At 42.8% G+C, this 25,805-nt stretch overlaps 1 protein-coding gene across 1 annotated transcript in view; it reads right to left on the reverse strand.

The window, feature by feature from the left end:
- The window catches only part of LOC126260566 (serine/threonine-protein kinase mos), a gene marked incomplete at its 5' end in the record, with an annotated part of 243,525 nt that overhangs the window by 142,932 nt on the left and 74,788 nt on the right, over nt 1-25,805 (reverse strand). Inside the window, one exon of the mRNA XM_049957900.1 lies at nt 22,239-22,314. Within this exon, the coding sequence (XP_049813857.1) occupies nt 22,239-22,314 (76 nt within the window). The remainder of the gene's footprint in view (nt 1-22,238; nt 22,315-25,805) is intronic.

Genomic DNA, 25,805 nt, shown 5'->3' on the forward strand with positions numbered 1-25,805 from the left:
AATCTATAACGTCTAGATGATATGTCATCAGTTACCATGCTCACAGCATGGAATGCAGTGCACTGTCATGAATTATATCATCACTGACAATTGCAAGACAGTACACTTGTGATGTGAGCCAGTGGTAACTTTGAACTTTACTCTGCAAAGCAACACACCAGTTCTGGGCGATGTTGAATTGAAGAACTAATGTTTCAGTATTCTGGGATGTGGCTGATTTTACTTCTGCTATGGCCTATCTCAGAATATTGTAGATACGATGAGCTACTCCTTTCATGACCCATTGCCTAACCTCTGTAACAAATTTCCCTAGCCCCACTATCTTCTTCACCAACTCTCCTCCCTCCCACAATGCATAGGTTACATCATTGTCAATCCTGAAGGAGTAATGCTTCAACAGTCATCCCTTCAGCACCAGGATATACTCCACACACCTGCAACCACCATTTATCTTGCAGCTCTTTACACATACGAAATCAACAGGTCCATCTGTGTGTGCTTCTTCCGTGCTACACTACTTATGATGAAACAATTCGGTTTCAAATTAGTGCAGTGAATACATTTGCATACTTTCTTCACTTGTTGGTATTTTACCCATTTTAGTCATAAGTAGTAGAATTTTGTGGGGCCAGTTAAAACTCAGGTTCTCATTTTTATTAGGAGATGATATTCTCTAACTGATCTTGTCATGTATGTTTTCACCTTTTTAACTTTTTCACCATTATCACCCACATATATAACATCAGCCTAATTAGGACTTTGCCTGCTGCAATATTTGTCATCACTGAGGTATTGTTTCAGAGCAACATTAAGCAGATCTTGAAATGGATACCCACAGTAAAAATCTGAGATGTCCACATACCTTTTTCATTTTGTATTTTACAAGCTTTCAAAATTAAATAATTTGAGGAAATCAGTATGCGTTTCCGTACCTGCAGCTTGCGGCAGCTACTTGGTATCAGTATTAGCAATTGTAGCTTCTCAGTATAGGTGGCCATTCAACTTGAGCTTCAGTTTTGGGAATAGTGCGAAGTCGCAAGGTGCCAAATCTGGGGAGTACGGTGGGTGAGGTATAACCGCCATGTTGTTTTTGCCAAAAAGGTCCTGGTGAGTAAGGACGTGTGACAGGGCGCGTCGTGATGTAGCAGCCAGTTACCTTGGCGCCAAAGTTTCGGCCGTTGTCGCCACACATTTTCACGGTGCCGTCGCAAAACATCACAGTACTACATGTAATTCACTGTTTGGTTAGGTCGGATAACTTCATTGTGCACAATGCCCTTGGTATTGAAGAAAATGATCATGCTCTTCACTTTGCTCTTCACCTGTCTCACTTTTTTGGGTCTTGGAAAGCCTGGTCTCTTCCACTGGGACGATTGTTGCTTTGTCTCTGGGTCATAACCATAAATCCAGCTCTCGTCGCTAGTGATAACCCACGACAAGGTGGATGGATCATCAGACGCGGTCTGACGAAGGTCCATCCTGTTCGCAGATCCATCATAAAATCGCCACACACCAAACACAAAATATTACGAAATCACTGTGGACACGCAACACATCCTCTCAGCTGAATGCCACTCCGCACATTGATTAATCAGATATGCAGGTCACGCCACCTAGCGGTGCAAAGATCTACTACTCCTACTTTCCAGATGGTAGCACCAGTCCCAAAAATTTTGGATTCCACCTCTTAATTCATAAAAACTCATGAGAAAGTGATTTTTAAATTTTTAGTAATAACTGTTTATGTAATACAGATAGCTGGAGCAGAGAAGATATTGTTTATATTTATATCAGTTGTATCTGGTAATTTAACAATAAAGTTGGAATTCTGCGACTTTCCAAATTATAAAAAAGAAATTTAAACAGAAAAAAAAGTCTTCTTATCGTCTACATTTTTTTAGTTTTCTACTGTTCCAAGAGCTATTTACAGAACATACATTTTTCGAAGGACTGTCCCATTTACAAAAACCAAGAGAAAATGAAAATATTGTAACACATGATATAGAGGTCTATATTTTTTCCATAGAAATACATGATCATGAATTGACATGTCCTGTGTAATTTGAGATGAAATTGCCCAGCTACATGCTTGGCATCCAAGTGCATTTGCAGTGCTTTGCTGTACCTGAGCTATAAGGAAGTCCGACTAGTCACAGGGCAAGTATATAATTTTATTCCTTGTGGAACCATTTCTAGACCAAGTAAGGAACATGACAATAGAAACTCACTCACATCCCATCACTGTGCCAATAAACTTCAACAGAAGAAAATACTGTCAGTCGGAACAATGAAAAGTTCTGTGGAAATCTTACCAACTGCATTAAGAAAAACAATTCTGATTTAATACCACTGTCATGTTGAAGATTGGTAAGCCAGAATGCACCCTGAAAGCGTATGAAGGCAAGGAGAATAAGCATATCATTATTCTCAGCACAGTACGTCCTGAAGTAGCAGTGAGATAAGAACCTCCAGACTTACCGTCTACAACAGCACAAATTATGGTGTGGACATTATAGTTCACAATATTCAACTGTTGTTGCTTGCAAGAGCTGGTCAGTGCATGTATTTTACAGTATCCTAGATATGGCAGCAATAAATGCATGGACGATCTACAATTGGATCACCAAAAATAATCTGAAGGGAAAGCGTTATTCTTCAACTGGTAAATGAGCTCCTGAGCAGGAAACAACAATGAGCAAGACAGGAACAAAAAAATATAATAGAACCAAGAATCAGCAGCATAGCCTGATTAAAGCAAGCAAAGGAACATGTCTTCTTAAAATGTGTTCAAACATCACTGTTCAAAGGCTTTATTTTAATAAGATTAGATTAGCTTTTGTTCCATAGACCCAAAAAATGAGATGATTCTCATTGGTGTGGAATATGTCAGGAAGTATAACATAAAACATTTGAATATAATACTTACTATCCTGATCATTTGTCAGGAGATTGTCGAAATAGGTGAATACAATGCGGTAAACTGGAACAGCTAATATTTACAGAATTAACATGCTGTCAGAATATAACATTGTTATGTACTATTAATAAATTTATCATACACAAAATACCTAATCTTAATTATTGTGACCAAGTGCTGTCAAAATGAATTCAAACAGACATTTTTACTTATGCTGGTTTAACAGTCTCTGAAGATATTCATCTACAGAGTAGGAGGAATTGCATAATCTGCAAACAAAGCAAACTTAGCATCTGGCACTGTAACAGATGAGAGATCATTAATGCACACAAGAAAAAGCAATGGAACCTTGAGGAACACTACATGTAATTAAACCCCAATCAGATGCAGACTGACTGCCTGCTGCACAGGTGTGTTGCAATGACAACCTTTGTTTCCTGTTAGATAAGACTTGAACCATTTTGCAGCATTGCTGGTGACACCATAATATTCTAATTTATTTCGAAGAATGCTGTGGTTCACACAATCGGAGGCTTTTGACAGGTCACAGAAAATGGCAGTAGCCTCTAATATATTATCTAATGAATTAAGTACATTCTCACTGTAAGTGTTCTTTATCAGAACCCTTAAGAAATCCAAACTGTGACTTGGACAATATATTATTTGCAATCAGATGTTTCTGAACAAACAAGTGAAATAAATAGAAAAATGTAATCAACTTTAGAAATATGTCACTTTTCTGGGTAGATGAATGGAAAATATGTAGATCTAACTTTGATCATATTGTGGATTTTTAATGCGTATCTCATTGGGGGTCAAATGACCCCTTCCTGCTGTTTTAGGGCTGATATTTTCCACTGTTTTAATGTTGAACTGAAGGCAGCCCAGTAGACTTCACTGTCATTCAAGTACAGATGCCTGTGTCTGGACATAATGATGGAACAGAAGTAGTGTGTGAAATTGATGAAGTTCTGCAATATGTGGAAGACAGAATCTTATTATCATGTGTGACTGGAATGGTGTGGTGGGAAATACACAATGAAATGAACTGACAGGTAGATATAGATCAGGAGTTAGAAATCTAAGAGGACGAAGACTTTTGCATAGAGAAAAGCTAGTGATAAATACAGTATTTCAAAAGCAACCAAGAAGACATTATACTTGAAAAAAAGAAAAAAAAACAGGGATACAGGACACTATAGAATTGACTACATTATGGTAAGAAAGAAACAAAGACATTTAGATTTAAATCTTTCCATATTAGAATGAAACTGGATCAGTCTTAATATCTTTCCTGGAAACCTTGCAATTCTGGACACACACAATATCAAGCCAGATCAATAAGCTAAAACACCAGCTGAAAGCTTAATACTAATTCCATCGAAAATGTCACATTCATTTTCTTGCCCCACCATTGTTCTATCTGAGCCCATGTGTCTTTCTTTCAACACAGATTGTACAGTGTGAAATGAAAATGTGCAGCTCAAAGTGAAGGACACATTCCTTCCGTATGGAAGAAGAAAGTATGTTACACGGACACAAATGTGTTAGAACCAAGTATCTAATTCTTCATGGTACATTAGGAATGGGAGATTAACAGAACATGCAACAGGACATTTCTGCTTACATAAAATGTTGAAAATACATCCACACACTTGGGATTAAATGCAAAAGAGTAGTGGTGTTTTTATCGATACTAATGGGAGTGTGTTTGAACATTTTAAGAGTTTTGTGTGGTATGCTTGTACATTCTGTGTTTGTGTGTTGAACATGTCATAAATGATTGTAGAAACTGAGCTGTATCATTGTAATAAACTGTTTCCAGATTCAAGTCCATATAATGTATTTTCTTCTTCTATCCATGTGGTTCATGGTGTGGGTTTCTGTAGTCATGTCCTAGATCATGAACCACGGGCAATGTACGAGTGGCGAAGTACGTGGTCCCAACAGTCGGGATACCAGTTACTTTGGAATAAGGCTGGGCATCTCGGACATATTCTGAGTCGTGGTCACCTTTGTGCTCATGCGGCAAAGACTACCAAATCCACCGGTTAGTCCCTCAACCATTAGGGGTAAAACTCAATGGGACTCGGTGCAAGTAAGGCTAGGAACCTTCTTTCCCTGGTACTTTAAATATGATGCTGGCAACAATCAGAGCAAAATGCCTCGGAACTTTGGAGGTGACGGAGTCCCACCTCTAACTGACAAACCAGGGACTCCTAAGATACGACTTGGCAAACAAATGGTAATGAGATGGGGAGCTATTAATATCAATGGGGGCTACTCTGGGAAGAAAGTAGAGCTGGCAGAGGCTGCAAGTAAGATGGGGCTGGACATTTTTAGCTGTTAGTGACATTCGGGTAAGGAGTGAGAAAGAAGAGGAAGTGGTAGAATACAAGGTCCACCTGTCAGGAGTCAAAGCAGGAATAGCACAATGGGGTGTAGGGCTTTACATCAGGAAAGAAATGGAACCCAGAGTAGTTGCAATAAGGTATGTAAACAAATGACTGATGTGGATAGATTTGACAGTGTCTAGCAAGAAAATTAGGATTGTGTCAGTATATTCGCATTGTGAAGGGACAGATCAAGATGGATAGTTTCTATGATGCACTCAGTGATGTAGTTGTAAAGGACAAGGACAGTGTTCTGCTCATGGGTGATTTTAATGGCAGGATCGGAAATCGAACAGAAGGCTATGAAAAGGTTATGGGTAAATTTGGAGAGGATATGGAGGCCAACAGGAACAGGAAACAACTCCGATTTCTGTGCCAGTATGGGGTTAGTAATCACAAACTCCTTTTTTAAACATAAAAACATTCACCGGTATACTTGGGAAGGCAGGGGAACCAGATCTGTCATTGACTATATAATAACAGATCAGGAATTCAGGAAGGCTGTGAGGGGGACACGTGTATTCGGGGATTCTTTGATGACACTGATCACTATTTAATCTGCAGTGACATTGATATTGTGAGGCCGAAAGTGCAGGAGGTCAGGTCCATACGTAGGAGGGCAAGAGTGGAGAAACTTCAGGATAAGGAAATCAGGCACAAATACATAACAGTGATCTCTGAAAGGTACTAGTTAGTTGAATGTAGTCAATTACAGTCATTGGAAAAGGAATGGACAAGGTACAGGGGCACAGTACTAGAAATGGCTAAAGAATGTCTTGGAACAGTAGTGTGTAAAGGTAGGATGAAGCAAACAGCTTGGTGGAATGACACAGTCAGGGCAGCCTGTAAAATGAAAAAGAAGGCGTATCAAAAATGGCTACATACTAGAACTCAGGTACACAGAGAAAGTTATGTTGAAGAAAGAAACAAAGCCAAACAGATAATTGCAGCATCCAAGAAGAAATCTTGGGAAGACTTTGGAAACAGGTTGGAGACTTTGGGTCAAGCTGCTGGAAAACCATTATGGAGTGTAATTAGCACTCTTCAAAAGGGAGGTAAGAAGGAAATGACAAGTATTTTGGACAGGTCAGGAAAACTGCTGGTGAATCCTGTTGATGCCTTGGGCAGATGGAGGGAATATTTAGAAGAGTTGCTCAATGTAGGTGAAAATATGATCAGTAATGTTTCAGATTTCGAGGTACAATGGGATAGGAATGATGATGGAAACAGGATCACATTTGAGGAAGTGGAGAAAATGGTCAATAGATTGCAGTGCAATAAAGCAGCTGGGGTGGATGAAATTAAGTCAGAACTCATCAAATACAGTGGAATGTCAGGTCTTAAATGGCTACACAGGATAATTGAAATGGCCTGGGAGTCGGGACAGGTTCCATCAGACTTGACAAAAGCAGTAATCACACCAATCTTTAAAAATGGAAACAGAAAAGATTGCAACAACTACAGAGGTATCTCTTTAATCAGCGTTGTGGGCAAAATCTTCTCAGGTATTGTTGAAAGGAAAGTGCAAGTATTAGTTGAGGACCAATTGGATGAAAATCAGTGTGGGTTTAGGCCTCTTAGAGGTTGTCAGGACCAGATCTTTAGCTTACGGCAAATAATGGAGAAGTGTTATGAGTGGAACAGGGAATTGTATCTATGCTTTATAGATCTAGAAAAGGCATATGACCGGGTTCCTAGGAGGAAGTTATTGTCTGTTCTACGAGATTATGGAATAGGAGGCAAACTTTTGCAAGCAATTAAAGGTCTTTACATGGATAGTCAGGCAGCAGTTGGAGTTGACGGTAAATTTAGTTCATGGTTCAGAGTAGTTTCAGGGGTAAGACAAGGCTGCAACCTGTCTCCACTGTTGTTCATATTATTTATGGATCATATGTTGAAAACAATAGACTGGCTGGGTGAGATTAAGATATGTGAACACAAAATAAGCAGTCTGGCATATGCCGATAACTTAGTTGTGATGGCAGATTTGATTGAAAGTTTGCAAAGTAATATTTCAGAGCTAGATCAGAAATGTAAGGACTATGATTAGCATCTCCAAAACGAAAGTAATGTCAGTGGGAAAGAAATATAAACGGATTGAGTGCCAAATAGGAGGAACAAAGCTAGAACAGGTGGATGGTTTCAAGTACTTAGGATGCATATTCTCACAGGATGGCAACATAGTGAAAGAACTGGAAGCGAGGTGTAGCAAAGCTAATGCAGTGAGCGCTCAGCTACGATCTAGTCTCTTCTGCAAGAAGAAAGTCAGTACCAAGACTAAGTTATCTGTGCACTGTTCAATCTTTCGACCAACTTTGTTGTATGGGAGCGAAAGCTGGGTGGATTCAGGTTACCTTATCAACAAGCTTGAGGTCACGGATATTAAAGCAGCTAGGATGATTGCAGGTACTAGTAGATGGGAACAAGGGCAGGAGGGTGTCCACAATGAGGAAATCAAAGAAAAACTGGGAATGAACTCTATAGATGTAGCAGTCAGGGCGAACAGGCTTAGATGGTGGGGTCATGTTTCACGCATGGGAGAAGCAAGGTTACCAAAGAGACTCATGAGTTCAGCAGTAGAGGGTAGGAGCAGTTGGGGCAGACCATGGAGAAGGTACCTGGATTCAGTTAAGAATGATTTTGAAGTAATAGGCTTAACATCAGAAGAGGTACCAATGTTAGCACTGAATAGGGGATCACGGAGGAATTTTAAAGGGGGACCATGCTCCAGACTGAACGCTGAAAGGCATAATCAGTCTTAAATGATTATGATGATGATCCATGAGGAAAATGTCTTCAGACTTGGGATACCTTTTTCTTATGGCTTTTATATGAAGTTTGATCAAAATCTTTGGAGCTGAAATTACACGAACAATGGAGGATCCTGAACTGAGTACTTTGATGTAAGTAAGTAAGTAATGATTGTAAACAAATATTTCGGAAAGCACAGCATCTTAAATGAGAATGTTTGTGAGATGTACGTTTATACTGTTTGTTTCATAACAAACATTTGTCTGTCACAGTGACGTTTCTGGCACTACCTTGAGAACACTAGACAATTGTCCGAGATGTGAGTTTAATGGAGAATACATCTACTTATAGCTCATGACTGGTCAAATAAGATGGAGCTATAGTCATTACACCATGTATTGTGCAGTAGGGTTTAATATACTGCAAGCCAAATGTATCTACGGAGCAGAGAGTTGCAATAGGCATCACCATGACTGGAATAAAGATTGTTCCACAGATCAAAGCCTACAAGAAACTGACTTGCTGAAGCCACAATGGGTCAAGATTTTCAGCAATGAATTGCTGGTATGGAGAAATCTGAGGTGATCTTAGATCGCATAAAAGAACATTTGTCAGAAAGCATGCTGACAAATTTACATTGAAATGCAAAATTCAGACCACGCACTGGCTAGTACTAGTGGAGCCAGAGGTACAGCTCTTACAAATAAAGTGTACAAGCAATGGGGCCAAATACTTTTAAATGCAATGTTCAGTTCCGTCATTGAAGTGCCCTATATTTCCCACACTTAGTATTTTTCATGGGAAAGACCTCTCTCAATCATGATGGACACAATAGTCACACGTAGAGAGACAAGTATACATACACCATATCTCCGATCATCATCAATTATTATAAACTTGTGGACTGGAGCTGTTCAGTATCAACAATAAGACAATATCTGATACTACCCCATTTCAGTGGTGCACATTATCTGGTGATCATTCAGTGTGTGCAGCCACATTTGTTGTTGAATCTACAAGTTGCTGTCTGCGACAGGATGTGATTTTCAGATGGCAGTGTACAATCTTGCTTCAATATTAATGTTCACGAACATCAGAGCTTGAAGCTGAACCTACCAGTGGAGGTGAACTGTACAAAATAATTATGGATCTGAACAACAGGTAACCAATGGCAATCATTATTAGAAAGACTCATTACTTTAGTGTTACAGGAAGTAAATGGCGCATGAGAAACTAAATAGGAACTTGTTAGCAACAGTGCGACAAATTGTATGTTTTATTCAAATGCAGTCACAGACTGTTGGTTATGACTTCGAACATGTGCTATGAGCTTCAGATGTTTCTGAAAGGTTTAAACTAGCCCGCCCGGTTAGCCGTGCAGTCTAACGCACTGGTTTCTGGGTGGCAAGGCATGCTGGACCCCTGCACAAATCTGCCTGGAGGATTAGTGTTGAGGGCCGGTGTACTGGCCAGTCGGAGAATGGTTTTTAAGGTGGTTTTCCATCTGCCTCGGCAAATGCGGGCTGGTTCCCCTTATTCCGCCTCAGTTACACTATGTTGGCGATTGCTGAGTGAACACTTTCTCCACATACGCGTACATCATAATTACTCTACCACGCAAACATTGGGGGTTACACTCGTCTGGTGTGAGGGTGTGAGACATTCCACTAGGGGCCAAACCGCACAATAACCCTGGGTCCGGTGTGGGGTGGCAGTGGGGTGAGTGGACTGCTGTAGCCTGTTGTGGGGTTGTTTACCACTGCAGGCTACGGTGGGGACAAAGCTGCTCCATTATTTCTAGGTCCCCAGTTCCATGCAATACAAAGTTTAAACTGCTATGTCAACTTAGAATTGAGTATTCAGTTCTAACCATAAATTCCTTGTAGACAACAATATGCACCTTAGAGATTCAAAAGATTCTACTACTTTTTATTTGAGGACAATAATGTGCTAAACTATATAACATGGAGGCATGTTAGATGAGTTAGAAGAGTTAAATAAAATCAAAAGGGATATAGTAGGGTTATCGAAAGTGCTGGGAAAATATGAAGAGGAATAAAATTAAAACCAGAACTTGTATTTTGTATGATGGAACAGAGCGGGGAGGAAATTCTGGTGAAACTTTTATTATAAACATGGAAATTAAAAACAATATTAAAGATGCCGAAGAAATATTAAATATAATAACAAGAATATTTATGAAAATGAATAAAAAAATATTCCACTACAGTCAAAGGTGATGCACGTGTGCTCACAGTGTTATGTAGAGGCAAAAGCCCTGTAAAGAGTTTTATTGAAGCTAATAAAGGGCAGAAAATCACACACCAAAGGTGATATCGTGGGAAGTTAATATGAAATTAGGATAAAAATGAAAGATAAATCCTGTGGTGGCAATCACTGGATGTGGTATCAGAAATAGTGGATCACAAGTTATATCATCTATCGGGAGGAACAAGTTGTTTGTCATTAACACATTCTTCCAGAATAAAAATAGGCAGTACACTTCTGTAGTTGGCAAGGACCAAATGCGACTAAAAATGGATGTCATTACATTTCATCAAATCATAAAGAAACTGCACTACAAAACATTAGTGACAGCACCAAAAATAAATAGTTGGTTGTTGGTTTAAAAGAGAGGGGGAGGTACTTAACTGCTAGGTCATCGGTCCCTCGTTCTGATTAAAATAATCCGACAAGGGTGGGAGTAAAATAGTTGAGACATACAAAATACAGCTGGAAGAAAGGAGAAAACCACATGAATGACAGAAGGGCAATGAACACTAAAATGGACATAATCTGATAAGAAAACCACAGAGAGACAAAAGAAACACGCAGATGAGATCAAAACGAGAACACATTACCATGGCTGGCTGAGCATGAGAATAAAAAGGAGAAGCCATCCACTCTGCAACACATTAAAAACCTCCATCCTAAAAGCACTAGGGTTGAGGACACAGAGGGACAAAGGACATGTGCTGAAACTTAGATCACATGATAAAACCCACCCTCACGAAAAAACATAAAACTACAGCTGCTTTTGAGGCATTGTCGCCCAATACAAAAGGTAGGGTGCTGGGAAAGTTAAAAGTCCACCACAGAGCAGCTAAAAGTGGGCAGAGCAGCTAAAAGTGGGCAGAGCAGCAAGAGTAGGACAAACGTCATTTGTGAGCCACAGCAACAACGAGGTGTGTTCTCCTGAGAGAGAAGGTAACCACGCATGTATGGCCAATGCAGTGCTGGCAGAAGACAACCGATTCCCCGCGAGAGGACTGTATGGAAGACTTCACACATTCGTAGTCTTCTTAATAACATGCGCTTTGTTGTGCGTACTGTTATGCCATTCTGTCTCCCAAAGCCGAAAAATCCTGCAGCATAAGACAGAATGCAGGTTACTTTTGGAGATGTGAATCTCCAGAAGTGGTTTCCGCATAACCTATTTGACCAGCCTCTTGGCAAGTTCCTTGCCTGGGATTCCAACACGTCCTGGTGTCCACACAAACACCACTGAACGACGGGACTGTTCCAGGGCATAGATGGACTCCTGAATGGACGCTACTAAAGGATGGGGAGGGGAGCACTGGTCTATAGCTTGTAGGCTACTCAAGGAGTCAGTACACAGGAGAAATGACTCGCCATGGCATGAGTGGATGTGCCAAAGAGCACAAGATATGGCTTCCAGCTCTGCAGTGAAAACACTGCAGCCATCTGACAAGGAGTGCTGTTCAATATGTCCTCCATGAACATACACAAAGCCCATGTGACCATCAGCCATCGAGCTGCTAGTGTAAACCACTTCACTTCATAGCCCCAGTTAAAGTTGAGAATTGAGAGAAAGTGATAGTGGAGAGCTGCAGGTTTAACGGAGTCCTTAGGCCCACGCAAAATATACAGAAGAATGTGTGGCCCAGGTGTACACCATGGAGATGTATGTGAATGGACCTCGAGGAGAGCTGGTAACGGGAAGGACTCCAGTTCAGACAGAAGGGACCAGATGTGAACTACAATCGTAAGCCCTAACCTTGGCCACCGATGCGGGAGATGAACCGCCGTGGTTGGGAAGGGAGATGGTCACTGGACTCATTCTAAAAGCTCCTGTCGTTAGGCAAATGCCTCAGTGGTGCACCGGGTCGAGTAAATGCAATGCTGAGGGCGCCACCGAACAGTAAACCCGACTCCCATAGACAAGGCGGGATTGAACGAGGGCTCTGTAGAGCTGCAGCAGCGTAGAGCGATCTGCAACCCCAGTTGGTGTTGCTCAGGCAGTGGGGAGCATTAAGGTGCTACCAGCACTTCCGCTTAAGCTGACAAAGGTGAGGTAGCCAAGTCAATCGGGTACTGATAACCAGTCCTAAGAATCGATATGCCTCCACTACAGTGAGTGGATCATCATTAAGGTAAAGTTCTGGTTCTGGATGAACAATGTGACGTCGACAGAAATGCACGACACTCGACTTTGTGGCTGAAAACTGGAACCCGTAAGCTCGAGCCCATGACTGCACCTTATGAATGGCCCCCTGTAGGTGTCGCTCAGCAACACCAGTACTGGAGCAGCAGGATGCAATGCAAAAGTCATCTGCCTACAGATAAGGTGAGACCAAAGGCCCTACAGCTGCTGCTAGACCATTAATAGCCACTAAAAAAGAGAGAGAGACTCAATACGGAGCCCTGCAGAGCGCCATTATCTTGAATACGAGGGGAGGGGGTGGGGGAGGGGGTGGGGGTGGGGGGTGGGGGGAACTATGGGAGGCTCCGACTTGGACACACAAAGTATGGAGCGACAGGAAGTGTGGATAAAAATCAGGAGCAAGCCCCGAAGACCCCACTTATACAATGTGGCAAGAATATGATGCTGCCAGGTCGTGTTGTATGCTTTATGCAAGTCAAAAAAGACGACAACCAGATGTTGGCATCTGCAAAAGGCTGTTCGGATGACAGACTCAAGGAAAACAAGATTAACAGTGGTAGAGCGACCCTGACGGAAGCCGCCCTGACATGGAGCTAGTAGGTCAAGTGACTCCAGGACCCAACCCAACCGCTGACACACCATACGTTCCAGCACCTTACAAAGAAAGTTGATGAGGCTGATGGGCTGGTACCTATCCACATCAAGCAGGTTTTGACCGGGTTTGAGCACCGGAATGATTGTGCTCTCCTGCCATTGTGGTGGAAAGACGCCATCGCACCAGATCCAGTTGAAGATGACGAGGAGATGTTGCTTCTAGTCAGACAAGATATGTTTAAGAATCTGATTGTGGATCTCATCCGTCCCAGGAGCTGTGTCGGGGCAATGTGTAAGGGTGCAGAGGAGCTCCCACTCTGTAAATGGGGCGTTTTAGGATTCACTATGGCGTGTAGTGAATGAGAGGACTTCCCTTTCCATCCGCCGTTTGAGGGTGTGAAAGGCTGGGGGGAAGCGCTCGGCAAAGTGCTCGGCAATCGCGTTCACATTGGTAGATAACACGCCATTGATGTTAATGCCAGGGACACCTGTTGGGATCCGGTACACAAAAAGACATCCAATCTTCTTCCAGACTTGGGAAGGTGAAAAATGGCACCAATGGTCGACACATGCCTCTCCCAACACTCCTGTTTCTGCCGTTTTATAGGCTGGCGAACATGGGCACAGAGCCGCTAAAGGTTACTAGTTGCTCTAGGGAAGAGTGCTGCTTATGTCACTGTAGATCTAGCCGATGCTTGTTAATTGCCTCAGCGACTTCTGACAACCACCAAGTGACTGTCTTTCACTGCGGCTGCCTAAAGAAAGAGGGATCACATTTTCTGCCGCAGAAACTATCATTGTAGTGATCTGCTCAATGACATCATCGATGGCACCATGTGGGGGAGATTCAGCAGTGCCAGTAGAGGTGAAGGCTTCTGAGTCTACCTTCCTTAAAGCCCGCCTGGGTAGACGTGCATGGGCATGATGGCAGGGGAGTGACAGGAAGATGGGGAAGTGGTCACTACCACACAGGTCGTCATGCACTCTCCAGTGGATAGATGAGACAAGGCCAGGACTGCAAACTGAGAGATCAATGGCTAAATGTGTGCCATGTGCCGTACTGAAATGTGTGGGGCAACTGTGTTTAAGAGGCAGAGGACGAGTTGTGACATGAAATTTTCGCCCTCCTTACCTCTGCCAGTAAGCATGGCGCCACCTCACAAGGGTTTATGCGCATTAAAATCTCCCGAAGTAAGAAAGGTTTAGGGAGTTGATAAATCAGTGCAGCCAATATGTTCAGGAGTACTGCACCTTCTGGAGGAAGATATACGTTGCAGACAGTTATTTCCTGTGTCGTGCTTATCCTGACCGCCACAGCTTCAAGAGGGGTTTGAAGGGGCACACATTCACTACATACTGAGTTCAGGACATAGACGAAAACTTCAACTGACACACTATTATAGTTACTACTGTTCCTGTAATAGCTTTATAGCTGCGGAAAGTAGGGATCCACATTGCCGGGAACCAGGTTTCCTGGAGGGCAATGCAGCAATCAGATGTACAGTTTAACAGTTGCCATAGCTCAGCCAGGTGGTGGAAAAAATTGCCGCAATTTCACTGAAGGATTAAAGATCTTGAGATTGGGAAGGCATAAAACACTCAATGAGGCAGCCTACGCCTCAGAGTCACCTGCTGCCACCAGATGAGTACCTGTGCGATCGACATCCATTGTGTCTGATGGCCCAGCAATATCTAGGTCCTCAGCGGATGCCTGAATCTACACCTCATCCTCAGACACAGAGCTTGTAGGTAGTGGTGGTGTGGTTGCCACTGCAGTGCCTTGGTTCTTGGTAGCTTTTTCTTTTTAGGTTTCTCTTGCTGCTCTTTAGGTTTGTCCAGCTGGGAGGGCTTCACTGATTCAGTCTCAGGGACTGAGGAGGACCGTGAAGCCCTACAACCAGCTACCAGGGGTTGCTTCAGTCACTGATGGGTATCAGCTTTGCCACTGGTAGGTACCTGGGAAGGGAGTGACCCAAGAGATCCCTTCCTGGTGAGAGGAGCCAAAGACGACTTACACTTCTCCAGCTGAGAAAGCTGAGAAGTGGGGACTTACGTTCCCGATGGCTGGGGGAGGGGGGGGGGGTGCTGCTCCTGAAGTATGCTGTGCAAGAGCAACAGGGAGGGAAGTGTCCCCCACCATCAAGGGGGCAGGTGGAGTGATGGCTCTGAGAGCCAACTGTATGCAGTGGAATGGAAGATGGTAGAACCAGTGTCATAGTGGCGGCTTAGGTTAGTGTCATATGCACAGGATGTAGCCTCTCATTTTATCTTAGCCTCAGTGTAGGTCAGTTGGTCCAGGGTCTTGTATTTGATTATTTTTCTTTCTTTCTGGAGAATCCTGCAGTCTGGCGAGCAAGGCAAACGATGCTCTCTGCAGTTGACACAGATGGGAGATGGGGCGCACGGAGTATTGGGATGTGAAGGACATCCCAATCCCGACAGGTGATGGTGGAAGACATATGGTCGAATTTCCACCACTTTAAGCACCACATTGGTGAAGGGATATGTGGCTTTACGTCACAGCGGCAGACCGTCACCTTGACCTTGTTGGGTAATGTGTCACCTGAGAAGGCCAAGATGAAAGCACCGGTGGTGTCCTGATTATCCCTCGAACCCCGGTGGATGCGCCAGATGAAATGGACACCTCACAACTCTTAATTGGTGCGCAGCTCATCATCAGACTGCCATAGAGGGTATCCGTGAAATATGATACCCTGGACCATATTTAAGCTCTTATGGGGCGTGAGAGAAACAGTAACATCGCCAGCGTGTCACAGATGAGTAGTGCCTGTGACTGGGCAGAGGATGCTGGTTTGATCAAACTAACCCTGACCGCACTTTGGACAAGCCCTCCACCTCCCCAAACTTGTCCTCTAAATGCTCCACAAAAAACTGAGGTTTCATGGACACAAAAGATTCCCCGTCAGCTCTTGTACATACGAGGTACTGAGGTGAATAAGCTTTGCTGCCATCCTTAGCCTGGTGTTCCTCCTATGGTGTGGCCAGGGAGAGTGGGGATGGGGGGAGGGGGGACAATTTTGGGTCATATTTCTTAGCATTGAAGTTAGACCTACATTGCGTAGAGACTGCTGGTGTTTGACCACCAGCAATAGATGACGTACTACGCTTCATGGTGTGTCATCTGGCCTGATGCCACCCACTCTGACCAGGGGCTCTCCCCATGGGTGCCACAGCAAAAGCCACCTGGCAGGATGGTCATTGCCACAAGTCCCGATGCTCCAGGGTGATGGGCATCTACTTCTTGTCATACGTGGGGAGTTAACAGTGCAGTCATCAGCAGAGCGATCCAAGTGTGGTCAGGGGGCTGCAACCAACATGGTACATAGTGGCCCCACCACAATGGACTGGCTACCGTGCTGGATATCAGCTATGAGCTAAGTAGTCCATTAACGTCGACAGCGCAGAAAGCAATACTGCACAGAGGATGGAGAAAAATGCACCCAGTAGGGTGACCTTGCCCAACAGCTGGAGAAAGAGTGGAAGTGCAGATCCACTTTGACGAAGGATGCAAGAGGTCTCAACGCATGATGGACACTATGCACCATGTAAGGCACCCTTCCCCAATTGGCTCACTCTTCGGGAAAATTTTGAAAAATGGAAGTGAAAACCTACAGGGGGACCATCATTTAAAGGCCAAAACATGTGGGACTCCTTTTAGTTGCCTCTTACGACAGGCTGGAATACCTCAGAGGCCTATTGTAACTCCCAGACCTGCAGGAGGGAGTAAACTGCTCACTATGGTGCCTGAATGTTGTGACTTCACAAAAAGTAGAGCTATTGCATTACCCAAGGGGATAAACACAAAAGACTGTACAGATTATAGAATACTATCCGTTATGTCACATTCATCAAAAATATTACTGTCAGTAGGTAAAGGGAGGATTAGGAACGAAATAGGTTGAAACTTAGCCAATGATCAGTTTGGCTTCAGACAAGGGAAAGAAATGAGAAGCAATAATGGAACTGTGTCAGATTTTGGAAAGAAGATTAGATGTAATAGAGAAATAAACAGCATTTATTCACCTAGAGAAGCATTTGGTATATTGTTGACTGGAAGTTGTTATTTGAAGCAGTGCATTAAGTAGCACCTGGTTGGAAGGACAGGTGATTAATAATGAGGATGCATAAAAATCAGAGTATTGAGCTGGATATTAATGGTAGCACAAAATCAGAAGGAGAATTAAGACTCGGGTGCCCTATCGCCTTACTTGATATTTTCAACAAGGAGACAATAATAGCAATGGAAGAAAAGGCAACTGGAATCAAATTAATGGTATTTATATTCCGATTTGACTACTACAGCTTATCTCTGTCTTGTAAAGAGATCCAACGAAGTAGTCAGGCAATAACTTTTTATTTTTTTAAGCTCAAATACCAATCAACTGAAAAATCAAAGTCAATACAAATAATAGTCATAAAAATGGAAGAGTAAAGCAGACTGTCTGTGCGCTCATCGCCATGGAGTTATGCTGTGCATCACTGTGCATTTATGCACATTCTTCTGGTGACTCCCACAACACTAATAGTGCACATTTGAAGACAGAGCTAAATAAAATGCTTGAGTTCTTAAATCAAGAGGTAACAAAACTAAGACTAGAAATAAACACCAAGAAGATGAAAGTTGTGGTTAAAGACAAGAATGGAGATAGAGGTAGGAGTGACATGAAAATAGGTAGTGAGCAATTCATGAAATTGATTGACTGATTAATTAATTAATTATGCTTATGGGACAAAACGGCGAGGCCATCAGCCCTGCGATTCCGAAGTTACTCATGGAAGAGAGAGGGTCCACTAAAAGTGGACAGATCCAATCAGAGGAGTAAAACTTGAATGAGGAAGTTAAAACACACACAGTAGAAGGCATAAAAGAGTAAACTAAATCTAAAAACCAGAAAAACATAGGGGTAAAAGAGCTGTCTTTGCACAGGGGAATGGTAATCGTTCCAGACCAAGAAAACATGAAGAGAGGCCCTAACCACAACCACCTTGCCCTGCTCCAGCTCCAGGAGTGAAGCAAAATGTCTTATCTGAAAATAAAAACCATTTTCACAAAAGAAACTGAGGGCCAGTTCGACCGTCTGTGAATTGTCTGCTAGTATTAAAATTAAGGGATCTGGAAGACTATACCTAATGAAGGAGTCAAAAGAAGGGAACATTCCACCAATATATGGGATACTATCAGTCTGGCCCCATAACCACCCTGTGGGAGTGGCTTGTTACGCAAGAGAAAACAATTGGTGAGCCTGGAATGAGCAAAGCGATATAGTGTAACACAGTGGACTACTACTCAGAGGAGAGTAAGGAAGAATTCCAAACAACGGTAGTCTCCTTGATTGTGCAGAGTTTACTACTGAGAGCAGTAGTGCACTGTATGTCATTCCACTTTTGGGCAAAGAGAGATTTGATGTTGATCCGCATATCTGCAGCTGTAATTATGAAATAGAATGGGGTAAGTATATGCTTCTCTAGCCAAATGGTCAGCCAGTACATTCCCTGGGATGCCCACATGACTTGGGACCCAGAGAAAGACAACTGAACAGGCAGCATGGGGCAAGAGCACAGAGAAGGTCATGGATAGCAGAGACCAAACGTGACTAGAGTAGCATCAGTCAATAACCTGCAGGCCGCTCGTTGAGTAGGTACATATTAGAACACTGTGGAGGGAGACCAGAGTAACAAAGTGGAGGGTACTGTCAATTGCTAGCAGCTCTGCAAAGAACACACATAATCCCGGCAATAAATAATGTTCGAAGCCTCAGGAGATGTGGACGTGTATCCTGCCTTATGTCTCATCTTAGAACCATCAGTGTAGAAGATGGTGGCACTCGAACTCTGCAAGGATGGAACGTACAAGATGCAAAGAGACCCTAGGGATGACATACCTTAGGACCTTGGAATATGTCAGTCCTGATCTGGGCATATAGTCTTCAGGTGGAGAGTACAGGGCAGCCACATCAGCTTATCAAAAATAAGGACTGAGAAATGGGACTGTGCTTCAACATCTAGGGGCTGGTTGCTTAAATAAAGTTCTGTCTGTGTGTCAATGACAAAAATGCATAACCTGTGTTTTGGAGGGAGAAAACTGGAAGCCATGGAAGGCAGCCCATGTAGAGGCCTGACGAATGGCACCTGGGAGCCAATGCTCAACGTATGCTACCCAGTGGGAGCTGCACCAGAGGCCCAACAGACGTTACAAACCTGTTGATGGCTATGAGGAAGAGTGCAACACTGAAAACAGAACCCTATGCGATACTTTTCTCCTGAATCGAGGGCTGCTGAGTGAAGTTCCAACTCTAACCCGGAAGAGCCAGTGGGATAAAAACTCATGAAAAAAAATCTGAAGGGGGCCGCAAAAGCCCCAGTCACGCAGAGTACCTACAGTGTTTTAGTGCCAAGCCAAGCCAAGATGCTGGTAGTTATTAGAAGCCTGTTGGATTGCTGTTTCCAATCTGAGTAAATGGTTGATTGGAGATTGTCCTTCCCAGAAGCTACACTGATATGGGACAAGAGGCACCGAGATTTGAGTACCCAACATAATAGGAAACTAACCATCCTCTCAAGCAGTTTATGAAGACGTTTGTCAGGCTAATTGGGCAGCAGCTGTTGAGAGACATCGAGTTCTTTCCAGGCTTGAGGACACCATTGCAAGGGGGAAGGCACCTGTGAACCAAATGCGGTTGATGACACTGACTAGATGTCTCTGGATAACGTCAAAGTGTTGGATCATCTGGTTTGGGATGGGATCTGGCCTGGGGCTGTGGCATGTGAAGAGGTAAGAACCTGCACGAATTCCCATTCAGCAAAGGGTCCATTATAGGTTTCAGCTTGGTGAAGGTTTAAAAAGAGGGGAATCTGTTCAGCTTGGCATTTCTGCCAGAAAAAGGTCACAGGATAGGAAAAGGATGCCGATGCTGTCACAAAGCGCGTTGCGAGGTGTTCTGCGAGGACCAACGGATAAGTATACAGAACACCTTGGAGAGTAAGACCCTGGACAGTTGACTGTCGCTAGTGGCCCAGAAGCTACGGAGCTTGGACCAAGCCTGCGATGAAGAGGCAAATGTCCCCAGGGAGGAAACACAGTGCTCCCAGCATCCCTTTTTACACTGCTTAATAAGGGAGCGAGCCTTAGCATGGAGACACTTAAAAGCAAGGAAGTTGGTCTGTGAAGGGTGGGGCTTAAATCGGTGCAGCACCCGCCGATGGTCCTGGGCAGAAACTGCGACATCCCGAGTCTGACCAGCTGTTGAGAGTTCACCACCCACTGATTCACGAGTGAGGTCAGTTCATAGTAAAGTGTCACTGCACCATTTTTACCTGCAGCACCTGCTGCAAAGTCACCCATGTAAGTGTTACGGCCTGATAAGGCACTTGCAATAGGAAACTGCAATTGCTACATAGCTGCCAATTCCCTCAGTGCAGCTGAAAGTAGGAACCAACTACATTTAAGCTCAAAGGGAAGTTGTTTGAATCAGTAAGCATCTCTTCTCGGGCTGCTTGTTTCATTTGCTCCATGATTACAGTCACTGTACCAGAAAAATTTTATTGGGTATCTGTTAGCTGGATGGAGAACTAACTACCAGAAGGCCTGGGTTATATCTGCAACACTGGCAGAAAGTTGCATTAAAAAAAGGCATGAATGGTACAGTGAGTTCAGCAAGAAGGTTAGGCCCTTTTTTCAAGACATCATTAAGTGAGGAACTCTTTTCATGTGAATATACGTTAAACACAATTGGCTACTTGGTGCTCTCTTGACTCTTTCCAATCATCATTTGATTTGGCAAATAAATGGTGTTGGTAAAATTTTCTTGTTGAGCCAGTTCATCCTGTTCATTTCAGATGTACGAGGGCTACCCACAAAGTACATTTCGTTTTGGAATTAAAAATAAATAAAGTATTGGAAATTTTTTTAATTATATACAGACGAAAGCCACACTTAAATACTACTTTTCTACATAGTTGCCATTTAAATTAAGGCACTTATCGTAGCTATTGGCTAGCTTGGAAATTCCTTTGTCGTAAAATTCGGCCGCCTGCGCCTTCAACCAAGTGGTTACCTCTTCTTGAAGCTGTGCATCGTCATCTAAACGCTGCATAGCCAACCACTTCTTCATTGCTGGGAATAAGTGGAAGACGCTCGGTGCCAGGTCGGGACTGGACGGCGGATGAGGAAACAACTCCCACTTAAAAGATTCGAGAACTTCACGAGTGGCATTTGCCGTGTGGGCCCGGGCGTTGTCGTGAATCAGCAAGATCTTTGAGCCCAACTTTCCCCTGCACTTGTTTTGTATTGCTCTTCTGAGGTTGTGCAGAGTTTGGCAATACCTTTGAGAGTTTATTGTAGTGCCTCTTTCCAGGAAATCCACAAAAATCACACCTTTTCTGTCCCAAAAGACAGTCACCATCACCTTCCTTGCCGACATTGTCTGCATGCATTTCTTGGGTTTTGGGGGGGAATTTGTGTGCCCCCACTGCATTTACTGCAATTTTGTCTCGCAGTTCACATGCTTAACCCATGTTTCGTCACCAGTAACGATGCGATCGAGTAATGAGTCGCCATCTTTCTCGTAAACGTCCAAAAACGTTAACACTGCAGCCATTTGCTGATTTTTGTGAATCTGTGTCAAGATTTTTGGTATCCATCTTGCACAAAACTTGTGGTAACCAAGCTTTTCGGTAATGATTTCGTGCAACAAACTTCGTGAAATTTGTGGAAAACTCAGAGAGTTCCATTATTGTGAAATTACGGTTTTCACGGACCGCGGCATCGACTTTTTCGACAAGTGCGGCAGTCACTATGCTGGGTCTTCCACTTCGCTCTTCGTCATGAATGTTAGTTCGGCTATTTTTCAATTTTGTGACCCATTGACGCACTCCACCTTCAGTGATTATGTTGTCCCCATACACTTCACACAGCTGCCGATAGATGTCTATCGGTGTACAGTTTTTTGCAGTCAGAAACATTATTACAGCACACACTTCACACTTCGCGGCATTTTTAATTAACGCTGACATTTGAAACTGTGACAGTAACTCAACGGAGTACAGCACAAACCTCTCACTAGCACAGCAGGATGCCGACTGAGCGGCGGAATGCCATGACACCAAGATGGCCGCACTAGCCCCGTCCCTAACGGACACAAACGTAAACATAATGTACTTTGCGGATAGCCCTCGTAATTTGACATCTGTGTCTCACAGGTGGCATTGAAGATGTTGTCATCCTGTAGATGCCTCTATGGAGTGAGGAAGAGTTTTCCAGCATTATAGATGTTATCTGGAAGAAAGACTGCCAATTTTCGCGGGAGGCAGACTACTCTTTGGTAACTCTCAATGGGACAGAAAGCATTAAATTCCTTAAGAAGTGCAGAATCCTTTGAACTCTGATCAGTCCTCCTTGTTGCATTTACCTGTGATCTCCAAATACCAGTCATTTCAGATTGTGTTTTTAAGTGCTCTATTGAATGGCAGCTTTATCATGGCCTGATTTACAGAAATCCTTGTGCAGCTTCCATTAATGATCCATCTGAATTTCATAGGCACTAAAGTCAGTGATGCAGATAGGCATATTGGCACAGCATCCTAACAGTTATCCAGCCATGATGTGCTTCAATTAGTAGCTAAATGGGAAGATCATTGTATCACTTTGCAGGATTGGCTAGTTGTAAATTGCTGATGTGTGGCCTTTTGAACTCTTGAGGTACTGACGGGTATCTTGAAAATGAGTGATGACACTCAAATGTAGCAATTTTATTGTGAGAATTGTTCCATGTACTTATCAGTGTCAGGTGGACCAGATGATGAGAGAATGACTAAGGCAATGATTGCCAGTGGGCAATTCACAACAACTTCCTGTTTTAAATTTTCAGTCAGTCATATGCTAATGTAGCTAGAGTGGCTGCCACTATCAAAAAAGCAGCAGGTAAGTCTACTTACACTGTGGGACCTGTTACATACACATGGAGATAAGTGAATCCTGAACAGCTGGTATTCACAGTGCCCAATGAGCTGTGTTCATTAGGATCAAATGATGAAGTAAAATGTTCTGAAATGCTACAGATTGACTTGTATGATGGCTTCACTTGCAGGAAAGAAAATTATTTTTCTCCTCTTTCTACAGTCTTTACTATGTGACCCTGGTTGGGGCAAAGAAAGGACCTATTACTAGGTCTCAAAGTCTTGACGCAGTCATGAACATCCCTGACTTTCTCGCCATCTTGTGCCCACTGACCACACCATTTGCAAAATACACACTAGGTTTATACTTTCTGTATGGATTTGTGTTGCATGTCCTGACTTCAAGTGAATTTTGAGGGCTGCTGTAGATGGTATAATGTTAATTAATCTGCAAGCTTCTCAACAAATCTTTCGAGCCAGCTGTGGCCCATATACCTCTTCTGACATGAAGTCCGTCAGTTTCAGAGTGTTTCCTTCTGACAATTGTATCTTCTTTGTAGGAATTGTCCAGCATCTACGTATGTCTTCCAGACAAGTGAAAAGCATCTTTGGAATTAAAACTCTACCATAAGCTTCTAGATTCTCCCATACTGCCTGTACAACTTGAATGCACTCATTACAATCAGTAAGTGTTAAGAGATTCAGGAGGGTAGGAGTTAGGTGTTAGAAGTGTGATACCTTCCAGATAGTCTTGATTGACCTGGATAATTTCATTTTTCACCATAGGTGCATGTAAAATTCCATTAATTTATTCATGGGGAGATGCAGTTATGACTCAAAGAAATACATGTTTACTGATCATTGGCAAGTTCAGGTCTGCATCGTAAGATGGTTCTGACAGTTAGCAAAAATGAGTCCATTTATCAATGCCACCAAAAAATGGCCCTGGCTTGGTTGGTGGTAGTCCAACACTGTGGCTGTACAACTCTGTAGGAACTGCAGAAGTTGTCCTGTTGCCCATAGTGTCAAACTCTTCCCTCAGTACTGCATTTTGTCTTCAGGATCAACTGCTTCAGAGTGTCTGTAGTCTTCACATGCTAAGACATCAGCTTTGTATTCTACATCATCAAGTAAATCTTTGATAGCATTAGACAATGCCATTAAACTTGTCAAAATTTCCTACAATTGTCTACTAATATATGCTCTCTCTTCTGTAGTTGTCAACCAAATTTATTTGATTACTGGTGCAGACAGTCAGTCAGTCAGTATTTGTGCTCATATTTAGTCATGTCTGTAGTGTCACAAACAGGTGGCCACACTTGTCGAGCATTAATATTAAACTTGATCATTAGAGACTAATGATGTGCTTGTTGTGTAATCAAATTATTATTCTACACTCTACTCAAATATTATTCCAACAGTTAGTATATGAACAGTAAGCTGATACATTTCAGTAATGAAAACAAATAAGCTAAATGCCACAATGCATAGATCATTTAGTTGAGAGTGTAGCTTTTACATTACATACGAAGAAATTTCGCCATGTAGTCTCTAGGATCAATGTGCAAGTCCTCTCAAAGTGTCATAGATATCATACAGAAAATTCTTGTTGGTGCCGTTTTTCCTGGGTTTGGACACAGAAAATGTGTGAGAACAATTAGAGAGTATTTTAATGTCAAGTTACATACAGCCTTATTTGTGCAAAACATATATATCATCAAAGTTATATAACATCTGTCATTTGCAAAACATTGAAAATACAATTCAGAAACTTTGTTTTTATTTGACACAACTACTACATAAATTGTGGCTCATAGGTCAACCAGCTCCACACATTCAGTCTAGTATCTAGATGTTAACAACAGTACATAATTTCTTGCTTACATCGAGAGTGTAAGCAAGAAATAAAATATAATGGAATTTACATCATGGCATCTGTTTGTCTTCACTGAAAAGTGTGAGATCTCTGATGCACGACAATCATAGAACAGTTTGGAAGTGGCCAGATGCCAATGCTGTGGCATATGGCTGGTGCCTCATGATCCAGCCACATGCCACACAATGGAATGCTAAGGTTGCCACCCTGTCAGATGCCTGCAAGCTGGTGCAGTTCACCATTGCCTGTGACAGCTGCAGCAGTATTGAAAATGCCACATTCAGTGGATACAGCTGGTATTAGCATACATCTGCAAACCACATGCTAGCATGCAACTTTCCGATATTATTCAGTTGGGTAGCCTTTATAGGATACCAACCAGCAGCTCACCAGCTAGTGGGAGTCCCATTCAGAACACCAATGCTCAACTTCTGAAGTCCCATGAGTATTTTTCTCTGAGTACAGCATATTACTTCAGAACCTTGGAAATCACCAGTGCAGCCTACACCGATTGTGCCTAGGGCAGTGATTCTCACCTGTGACAGACTGAGTGCTCACATGCTGCTTCCAGAATCATATTGTGTTAGTGACATTGATTCAGCAGATCAGGACGATCTTTACAATGTCTGTACCTGAAAGCTGTTTCTGTTGTTCGCATTATTGTGTACTTTCTCTGTACTAATAAAGTTTCAATGTTCTTGGCTACCTGTGCATCTATCTCTCATTGTGCATGCCTGACCCACGATGGAATACTTTAAATGCACATCTCATGCATGCAGTCCTAGGATTCAACAAGAAGGTGGTGGGTCATGTTGTGGGTTAGTAGCACTACCTGGAATTGTGTCACTCCAGTTCTGGATTAGTAGCATGTCTAGATGTTGGATACCTCTCATTGCTATGAAGTGTAAAATGAGTATCAGACAATGTTCTCCAACCTCCTGTTCAGCCCTAAGT

Source organism: Schistocerca nitens, chromosome 5, assembly GCF_023898315.1.
Source record: "Schistocerca nitens isolate TAMUIC-IGC-003100 chromosome 5, iqSchNite1.1, whole genome shotgun sequence".
NCBI lineage: Eukaryota > Metazoa > Arthropoda > Insecta > Orthoptera > Acrididae > Schistocerca > Schistocerca nitens.